The sequence below is a fragment of the Nymphaea colorata genome, chromosome 8 (genome assembly GCF_008831285.2).
Source record: "Nymphaea colorata isolate Beijing-Zhang1983 chromosome 8, ASM883128v2, whole genome shotgun sequence".
Classification (NCBI taxonomy): domain Eukaryota; kingdom Viridiplantae; phylum Streptophyta; class Magnoliopsida; order Nymphaeales; family Nymphaeaceae; genus Nymphaea; species Nymphaea colorata.
The window spans coordinates 22208262-22218943 of NC_045145.1; the positions used below are offsets into that span (position 1 = coordinate 22208262).

The 10682-nt window shown below is 41.6% G+C and overlaps 1 protein-coding gene across 1 annotated transcript; it reads right to left on the reverse strand.

The window, feature by feature from the left end:
- Positions 1-4613: 4613 nt before the first annotated feature.
- Positions 4614-7610, reverse strand: LOC116258432 (pentatricopeptide repeat-containing protein At1g08070, chloroplastic-like). The gene has a single exon (XM_031635583.2). It carries the CDS (start codon positions 7521-7523, stop codon positions 5634-5636), a length of 1890 nt encoding a protein of 629 aa, XP_031491443.1. The 5' UTR covers positions 7524-7610; the 3' UTR covers positions 4614-5633.
- Between the last annotated feature and the right edge of the window lie 3072 nt (positions 7611-10682).

Here is a 10682-nt window from a genome sequence, read left to right on the forward strand (position 1 = left end):
TGACCAAAATTTGCCCGTCTCTTATGTTTTAGATCATCGACCTATGTCAGATGATCCACCTCCTCCAGACTCACTTGCTCTACGCAGATCTAGTCGTACTTGTCATTCACCATCCCATCTTCAAGACTATGTGTGTTCCAATGTGATGGTTATAAGTTCACAGCCTAAGAAATCTACTTCAACTAAGCAATCCTCAGGTACACGTTATCCCATACACAATTATTTACCTGTTCACAAATTTTCTAAATCTCATTCCGCTTTTTTAACGTCTATCATGAGTGATGTTGAACCTAGCTCGTATGCGGAAGCGGTTAAGTATCAACATTGGCGAAGTGCTATGGCAGATGAGATTCAGACTCTTGAACAAAATAGTACATGGTCTATTACTACTTTGCCTCCAAACAAACATCCAATTGGCTGTCGTTGGGTTTATAAGATAAAACGGCGATCAGATGGAAGTATTGAACGCTACAAGGTCAGACTTGTTGCTAAAGGGTACACTCAACTAGAGGGCCTTGACGGTTGCAAAATTAACAACCATGCGCACACTTCTTGCTCTTGCTTCTATTCAAAGATGGTACTTATACCAAATGGATGTGAGTAATGCATTTATACATGGAGAATTACATGAGGAAATATACATGACCATTCCACCAGGCCTTATGAGTGAGGGGGAGTATTCAAGTAATAAAGTGTGTCGCCTTCATAAGTCTTTGTATGGACTCAAGCAAGCACTACGTAACTGGTTTTACAAGCTGCTATCTGCACTTAAAGGCGCTGGTTTCATTCAATCATCAGCTGACAACACTCTCTTTACTCGAAAACATGAAAAACAATTTATTGTTATTCTTGTCTATGTTGATGATTTTATCATTGCACGAAATGATGAACCAGGAATTGCTTCAGTTAAGCAATATTTACATTCGAAATTTCATATTAAGGACTTGGGAATACTTAAGTATTTTCTTGACATAGAAGTTGCAAGAGTGCAATCGGGAATATTTTTAAGTCAAAGAAATTATATCATGGATATTTTGAATGCTGCAGGATTGATGGGAGCCAAGCCAATGGACTTTCCAATGAAGCAAAAATTGCAATTAACTCCAAATGATGGTATTCCACTGAAAGATCCAGCTAAATACAGGAGGTTAGTCGGACGTTTGATTTATTTAACAATTATTCGTCCAGACATAATGTATTCAATCCAAGTTCTCAGTCAATTCATGCAATTGCCACGAACTACACACTATGATGCAACACCTAGAGTATTGAAGTATTTGAAGGCTTCGCCAGTAAAAGGAATATTTTTATCATCATCAAGTGAAAAACAATTGAGGGCTTACTGTGACTCAGATTGGGCGAGCTGTCCTACCACTCGTAAATCAGTTAGTGGATATATTGTGTTCTTGGAGAATAGTCCTATCTCTTGGAAGTCAAAAAAGCAGTCTACTATTGTCAGATCTTCTGCTGAAGCAGAATACCGAGCAATGATTTTGACAACTTGTGAAGTTGTTTGGTTAAAAGCCTTATTGAATGACTTGGGGTGGAGTCATGATAAATCAATCAATTTATATTGCGACAATCAAGCAGCATTGCATATTTCAGCAAATCCAGTTTTTCATGAAAGAACGAAACACATAGAACTTGATTGTCACTTTGTAAGAGAAAAAATTTTGCAAGGAATAATTCGGGCTCATCATGTAACATCGTGTTTGCAACTAGCTGATATTTTCACTAAACCATTGGGGAGAGACGTTTTTCAAACTTTAAGAACCAAGTTGGGTATTTCAGATTTGCACACATCAACTTGAGGGGGAGTATTGGAAAGAAAAATCAGCAAGGCTGATTTTCAGGAAAGATAGGATCAAGAAAATCTTTCCTGAATATAAGAGAGGAAAATCAACAAATTAAATTTCAGGAAAGAAATAACAATCTTTCCTTTTATTGTTGTAAATCACACGATTGTGATCTCCCAATCCCAAGATCTTTGGGATCTATACATACCTGTAAATTTGTATAAATACCCCATCATATATGAAATCAAGTAAATCTTCCTCCTTCTTTTCTCTTCTCACTTTTGTCTTCACAATAACCCAACAAATAAATGTTTAATTGAAGACAGTGCGTATGAGATAAATCTAGTCACAAATGTTGGTAATGAGTTTGTGCCAAAAATCAGAATGAAGTTTGATAGTGAAGTTGAAGCTCATGGTTATTACAATTTTTATGTTAAGGCAAGGTGGTTTTGACACTTATACGTGACTCTAAGAAGAAGCATGGAGGAATTAAATATTATAAACAGCTTATTTGCAAGAAAAATGATTACAAAAAAAAAAGTGTAACTATAAGATGTGGTTGCAAGGCATGAATGTCCATTGAACTGGACTCAAATACTAAGAAGTGGCAAGTAAAAAAATTATGATCCAGTCTCCGGTGAAAAAAAATTTTCATAAAACAGCAAAGAAAATGAATATTCCTTAGAAGAAAGTTGCAGTCTTGCAGACAATATGATCTAATCGGTTGTGAAACCATAGAAGGTTATGGATGTTAAGCTACTAGAGCAGAGACAAGTAACTCAAAAATGAAGAAAAAGTTTTCTTACTATTCGCAAAGGAACTTGCGGCTTTCTTCAAGAACAACGCAGACAAGAAAATAGCAAGAGTAAACTAATGCCAGAGGCGAGAGATATAAACACGTCGCAGATAGTAATACAACATGATTTTCATATAAAAATCCCCAAAAAATCATTCGAATGTAGATGTCAGGGAAAAATCCTACAATGGAGAAGCAGCCGTCAGACGGGAACTTACCTGCGAATGGAGCAGGCAACTTGCTTGATTGGCAGGGCAGGGCAAGGTGGAAGGGGCGCGAGAGGGAGAGGGAGAGGGAGAGCAGGAGCTCGGGGGGGAATAGAGAGAGAACGAGGCCTCTTGTGAATGGCAACGGGGGATCACGCATAGTTATTTTTAAGAAAATAACAAGGGCCGTCCAATTGAACGCAATTTGACGGCCCTCTGTTTGATGTCTGATGGCCCTCGTTCGATGTCTGGTAGGCACTCAGGCTATTTGGATAAAGGATAAAAACCAGACTTTTTAAATTATATTTAAAACTATTGTAAACAAACTATGAATCTTCTAATGTCTTCATAAGCACTAATTTAATATAAATCATGCTTTACTTCAAGTCATTTTTGTAAAAAAATTGATTTTTATACTACCAAAACTTTGATGTTTCAAAAGCCGTTCATTTTCTTATTATTAAAAAACATTATTTAAGTAAGATAACAATTAACTTAATGTATGTTTCTCATCAAATAATCATATCTATAAGGTTATATTTCAAAAGAATATATTTTAATAATTAATTTCAATATCTCTGGTTTTTGTCTCTTACCCAAGTGGTTTGGTTTTTACCAACTTATATATATATATATATATATATATATATATATATGTATATATATATATATATATTAGCAACAAGAAAGAGACTTAGTGCATGTGTGACTTTTTTTATTTATTGTAGTGATGTAAATGATTTGGATTTGGGTTGGGTTCAACCTTTGCACTGGCCGGTCGGTTATGTATTAGGTTCATATTTAGATTTTCACTCAGACCTAACTAAGTTTTGAAAAAACGAAATCGGATCTGATTGAATAGCATACGATCTGACATTTATATGTAATTGATCAGACGGTCCTTATCGACTATCAGATAGATTCAGTTGCCAAACTGCATACTAGATCTGAATGCAATGTGTATTTGGAGCTAGATTCCCTTTTCTGTATCCAGCTAGGTGCAGATCCAAATTGAATTGCTAATCAAATTTACCAGATCTATTCACATCCCTAATTTAATGGAAACTGATTACATCAAACGTGACATGTTAGATCCTTATATTTTTAACATAGATAAATTTAACATCTGACCCTTCTTTTATGTTCTTAGCTTAGACTTCTTTAGAGTATACATTTGCAGAATGAGAACCTCCAGTATAAGTCCTTGACGAAAGAACATTATATTTTTATTACACATGTTTGTTATGGTACATGTTTTGAGAAAAAGGAAAAAAAAATTAATTCCCACAGAATTAATTCCCTAAACTAAGCATTATTCCGTAAGAAGGTGATTACCTAAAATGCTTATTCACTTGAATCACCAAGTTTAAAAAATCGACGAATAAAGAGTAAAACATTCTCACTGATAAAAATAAGACATTCCCAACGAGGTAGAGTTCCTAAAAGATATGGATACACATTCAACCCGAATCAGCGGCCTATGTGACATACACGTACATTTTATATAGCACAAGAACCATGTGATCTTGAACATGAACTATATTTAACATCAAGCTTCCGTATGAAAATGTGCAGTGTAACAGGAGTTATTTCTTCAGATGCATCTCCCATACAGTGAATACAAAATGAACATAACAATCGCTTCCCAGGATATAACTAAGACTTGCAATTCATAAATCAAAATTCGCCATGCCACTGATTTTTGTCGTTCACAGAAGACAGATTTAAAGTTCACAATCTTCTTTGTCAACATCAAACAAATAACCAACGGCATTTAGCATGAACCCTAGGAATATGAACCACTCGAACACATAATTGACGTTGAAAAGTTTTCCTCGTAAGTAGTTGAACGTTTAGCCGCTAAAAATGCAACATCTATTCAAGCAAACTACAAATCAGAAGTTTCCTAGGGCATTTTCCTCCAGGGAGATTCTTTACAGCTTTCTTCTGAAGCATATCTCTTAGTCACCAGAAATAATAGAACATGACCGCCTGCCTGCTCGTAATCATGCAGATACAAGCCTGTCCTCCACGTGGTCTGTCTAATCAGGTTTCGAGAGAAACTTGGTCTCACCAGCAGACAGTACAGTAGGCATGCGCAATTGGATTGGTGACTCTTGGCAATAGAAGTCCTCCCATATGCTTAGATTAGATACATCAGAGGGCACTTGGAGCAGAAACCTTCCTTTCAAGCTTGTTAACTCGTTTGCAGTAATCTTGGCAAGAGAGGACACCGGTTTTGGCGCAGTGGGAAAGAAGCAATCTCTGTCATGTGTCTTCCTTACAGAGCCGACAGAGACAAGCTTCACAAATCAAGGAGAGCAACCACATCTCCGCGGATCGTTGGTCATCCTGAGGCACAATTCCAGCACACGACCGAGTGTGCAATTGTAACAAACAAATTCCTGACCTTGTGAAAAATCAAGACTCTGCTACCTGTATAATATTGATCATGATGTACGTAGGCAAGTCCTACAAATTTAACCTTTTTGTCTCACCATGGATAAATTCCCAGAGTTGCAGGCTTCATGAATCTCAAACGTTCAGCTCAACCAGACTGGAACCAGCTTGTTTTCTTATACCACTTCTTACAGAGTGGACAGAGACAAGCTTCACAAATCAAGGATCGTAATCACATCTTCGCAGATCATTGAACATCCTGAGACATAATTCCAGCTCATGAGCAAGTGTGCAATTGCAACAACTAAATTCCTGCCCTGGCGAAAAAAATCAAGACTCTGCTACCTATATAATGTCGATCATGATGTACGTACGCAAGTCCTACAAATCTAACCCTTTTGTCTCACCATGGGCAAATTCTCAGAGTTGCAGGCTTCATTCTCCTACGTTTAGATCAACCAGACTGGAACCAGGTTGTTTTCTTATACCCTTCTCCTTGATAACTTTCCTAATTTCTAACGCTTCATTCCATTTACCAGCAGCGGCATAGACGTTAGAGAGCAGAACATGACAACCAGCTTGACCAGACTCCAACCCCAGCAGACCATCCTTGATTCTATCAGCAACTTCTGTGTTGCCGTGGATCCTGCAAGCACCAAGAAGTGCACCCAATATCATTATATCAGGCTTCATTGGCATGCTTTTCACTAGTTCTTCCGCTTCTTCTAATAGACCTGCTCGACCCAGCATATCAACCATACAACCATAGTGCTTAAGATTAGGCAATATATTGTGATCTTTCAACATGTTATCGAAGTACCGGCGTCCCTCATCCACAAGGCCTGCATGGCTGCATGCCGTCAAGACGCCCAAAAAGGTGACACTATTGGGATTTGTGTTGGAATCCTGCATTCTGGAAAACGCTTTGAGTGAGTCGTCGGCATTGCCATGCATCGCGAAGCCAACAATCAACGCATTCCAGGCTGATATATTTCTTCGTTTCAAATTACAGAAGACCTGTTCTGCAGCCTCGATATTTCCACATTTTGCGTACATATCGATAAGTGCTGCACCCAAGTTGTCGTCAAGCTTTATATTACATCGGTCAATGTAAGCATGAATCCATTTACCAAGGTCTATCTCGGTCATATGAGCACAAGCAGATAGCACACTCACCATAGTAACCTCATTAGGCTTCACGTCCTTCTCGAGAAGCATCCTTTTGAATAGAGAAACTGCGTCTCTGAACCGGCCATATTGCGTGTAACCAGCGATCATGGAACTCCAGGATACAACGTCCTTATCCGGCATTTTATCAAACAAATCACGTGCAGAATCAACATCTCCACTTTGGGCATAAGCCGTGATCATGGCATTCCAAGAGATGGTATTTTTACATGGCATCTCATCAAACATTTTACGCGCAATAGGCAGGATCCCTATCCTCGCGAATCCAGATATCATGGAATTCCAAGTGACGGAGTTCCTGTAAGGCATTCGATCAAACAACGCGTTAGCAATGCCCAACTCACCATGCCTTGCGTACCCAGATATCATGGTGCTCCAGGAAACATCGTTCCTCTCAGGCATTTCGTCAAACAATTGGCGCGCAACTTCCACTGAACCAGACTTTGCGTAGCCATCGATCAGAGCATTCCAAGAGACAATATCAACTACCTGACGGTTCTGCTCGAACAACTGGCGAGCAGAGTCCACCTCCCCATGATCAGAATACATGCTGATGAGCGTATTGAGGACGAAGACATCCGAGTCGAACCCGTTCTTAATGATGTGGCCCTGGACCTGCAGGCCCTCTGCCATCAACGCCCTGACGTTGGCAGCCCTGATAACGAAGGGATAGGTGAAATTGTCCGGGGGAACGGGTATCCGGAGCATCTGTACATACAATCTAATGGCTTCCTCCGGCGAGTGATTCCGGGAGTAGGCTCGAATGACGGTGTTGAAGAGGAAAGAGTTCGGCTGCTCGTGGATGACATGCTCTACGATCAGACGGGCATAAACTAGGAACTCGTTCTGTGACTGTGAAAAGGCAAGGTGTCTAACGATCCTGCAGACGAAAAGCTTTCGATGAAGAAGCCCGGCGATGATGATACGAGAAAGAACTGGGTTGAGTTGGACGATGGTTCTGCAGCGTTGCAACAAAAGTTCCAGACTGGAAGAAAACGAACAAGAAGAAGCATTAACGTGGAGATGATAACTATGAGGAGAAGCACCTTCACTACTCGAGTATGAAGCTTGGGGTTGGGAGTTGGCCGGGCGAGGAAGGAGAAGGTAGCGAGGCAAGACAGCTCGGGCTTTTCGCATGAGAACCTCGCAACATCTGTCTGTTTGTCGCGAAGGCCTTATGACAGCGAAGATGCAAGTATGCCTGAGCTTATGAAGTTTGCAGGTTCCAATACTTATTTCGAAACTCTACGGTGGACATAGACCTGAATTTGCTGAATCCAATTTAATGTAAAGGCATATGACCTTAGCGTCCGTACGTAGAACTTGAACTCATTGGATTCTAAAATAAAATCCTTCCTCAAGCAAAAACGTTTTCTTTGGTTAGATTCTATTTATTAGCATTAGTTTTTTTTAGTGTGATTATGTTTCACATACTTGAAGTTAGTCGGATCCAAATATAGGTTGAATTCAAGTTTCATGTCCCTTATTTTATAATATAAATTATGAGTGCTTAATTTTGGCACTGTCGAGGACTGCCAAAGGCATGGCCGAGAGTCATAGAGCAGAACGGACGAGCGGAGTAGGGTGCAGCTGGGCACGCCGATTACAACCTGACCGGCCTACACCCTCTCTTTCTAGTGAGGTTAACCTTGGTAGAGATTGCTGAGAGCAGCAGGCCGCAGCACTACGCGCGGCCAAGGATGGAAGCAAGCCCAAGAAACGACCCACAGGGCCCAGATTCGTAAAGAGAGTGGGCTCAACTAGATCTAATTCAGGCACCCATTTTGCCTATGTTTATTTACTCTTTTGTACTGTCTCAGTTTGAGACGTGTTAGAATAGTTTTACTTTAAGTTCTTTGTACCATTTCGGGTTAGGAGTTAAGTGAACCTAGACGCTTCTCATGTATATAAGCTTTGTAATTAGGGTTTTTTGAGATTACGCTTGAATGAAGAATGAATTGATTGTCACAAAGCTCAAACCAATCCGCCCTGCTGAGCATGATCTTGGGTAACGATAGCGCCTCGGCAGCAAGGTTCTACCAATTTGGTATCAGAGCGGACGCTCACCGGCGAAGATTCAAAAAGTTGCAGACAAAGAGAAAAACAGCACCACAGGTTACGAACGGAGAAGACAGCAGAAACCCAGCGACTCAAAACCCCGTCGCTATTTCTCTGTGTAGATTCATCGGTCGAGCCATAGATCTCTGGAATCGACTGAGTCTCATGGATCTTCGAGCAATTTTTCAGAATTTTTGAGGCCACCGTTGGCGAGGAATCAATTTTTGAAGAGGCGTGGCATCTCAGGCGCTGTTCTTCCCCATCTCCTGCAACCACCAAACATTCCAGCATCGATTCAGTGTGATATCTTCATCAATTTGTGTGGATGATCATTCCAAAATATTCCTGACAGATTTCCGAGCAAATGGAGCCCAAGAACGCCTGATTTGGCCCAAAAACAAGGTCAGAATCGAATTTTGAAGTTTTCCTGCGTTTTCCGGCGGACGAAGAAGGATTCCAGCGAATTCGAAAGTTCCGGCGCCATGTTCTTCATTCTCCGGCGGAATCCTGTGCAACGGTGTCCGAAGTGGTAGAGGATTGCACGGACACGCGAGTCCCATCTTGTCCTGCATCACCTAGACGCCGACGCTCGCCGTGTCCCACCACCAATCCAGCCTCGCACCTTCTTCAGTCGACACCGTGTCCCGCACAACATGTGTCTTCACTCTTTTAATGGAGGCGACATCGTGTCCCCGAGTCCGGAGCATTTGTTGCACGTGTCAGCGACCAGGACACCACCTGAACTCACCCTGTTCACCTTTCTTAGACGTCTGAAAATCCAGAAGCTACCACAACTTTGATCGGTTGGCGTTGATTGCTCCGACGTCGGATTTGAACGAGCATAGGTGCGTTGGAATCATCTGGATCTCGACTTTCTACCTTCCAAATGCCAGAATTTTTGGAGCTAGATCCAGGGTGTGGCGGATTTTTGACTGAAGGCTGCTCTGAAGCATTTCTGGTGACTGAGAACTGACTGAATCCAGCAGCGGAGGCGTCGCTTTCTCTGGCTCTAAATTTCTCTGTAATTGGAACTAGATAACGAACGTTGGATTCCTACAAATGTCTACTATGTTTTGGTCCAAGTTTCGTGCATTTTGGACCAACCTGCGAGAAGATATCGATTTTTGAAGAAGCAAAGGTCCTTGAAGCGGCTAAGAGAGAATAAGAGTGCAATGGACTTAATTCTTGGCACCTACATGAGGGACAAGCACCTACAAGATATAGTGCTGATTCCAGGTTCAAAAATCAACCAAGAACCGAGGATGAAGGTCTGGACGACAGAAAGAAACTCTAATTGTGACTTGGTGTTCCAACACCCTAGCATCCATGGGTACCACTTTGAACTCGAGGTCGACAAGGTGAGCCGGCGAGCTTGGGTAACAAACGTGATGCTAACGGGAAAGCTGAGTGTTGCTGGGTATGTAATAAGACCCTTGCACACCGAGCCGTTCTACCCGGGCAACATCCTCAAAGTCGGAGACTCAAACTGGTGCTACGAGCTGGAGGTGATACCCTCTATCTCAGACCAAGAAGAAGAAAGTTATGGATGGGAGCAAAAAGAGTCTTACGAGGAAAGCCAAAAAGCACAAGCAATGCAGCAGCTTTGTGAGAAAATCATTGGGGCCATGGACCGGCTGCAAGCAAAATGGAAGCAAACTGAGATTGCCATGAGTTCGATGGTTGAGAATGATACCACAGCCATGAAAGGACCATTGTTACCATGGTCATTCACTCCTCGGTGTATGGTCAGGCCTAAGGAGGGTGGTAGTGGTACTTCAGAAAGCTTGTTGAACAGTCTACAAAGGGCAACAACACGAGAGATAGTCACGAGTTCAATAAGACACCAAGGAAAACGGGTCGAAGATATTCCAAGCTATATAAAGAAGAAACTTGTCTCAACGCCTTGGAAGGGATCCAAAACCTTGGGTCTAGAAGACAGACCAACAGAACCGAAACATAGCAGCATAGGAACACAAGGAGGGCATGGTCAGATAATCCAAGAAGATAGCCTCATACGAGCTTGGGGTCAAGCTCGATCTAAGGAGGGTGGATCTGATACGTGCCTAATTTTGGCACTGTCGAGGACTGCCGAAGGCATGGCCGAGAGTCATAGAGCAGAACAGACTAGCGGAGTAGGGTGTAGCTGGGCACGCCGATTACCACATGACTGGCCTACACGCTCTCTTTCTAGTGAGGTTAACCTTGGCAGGGATTGCCGAGAGCAGCAGGCCGCAACAC

What these genes read in the sequence shown, in the direction of transcription:
- LOC116258432 (XM_031635583.2), bottom strand. Translation starts at nt 7,523, where the DNA reads ATGCGAAAAGCCCGAGCTGTCTTGCCTCGCTACCTTCTCCTTCCTCGC.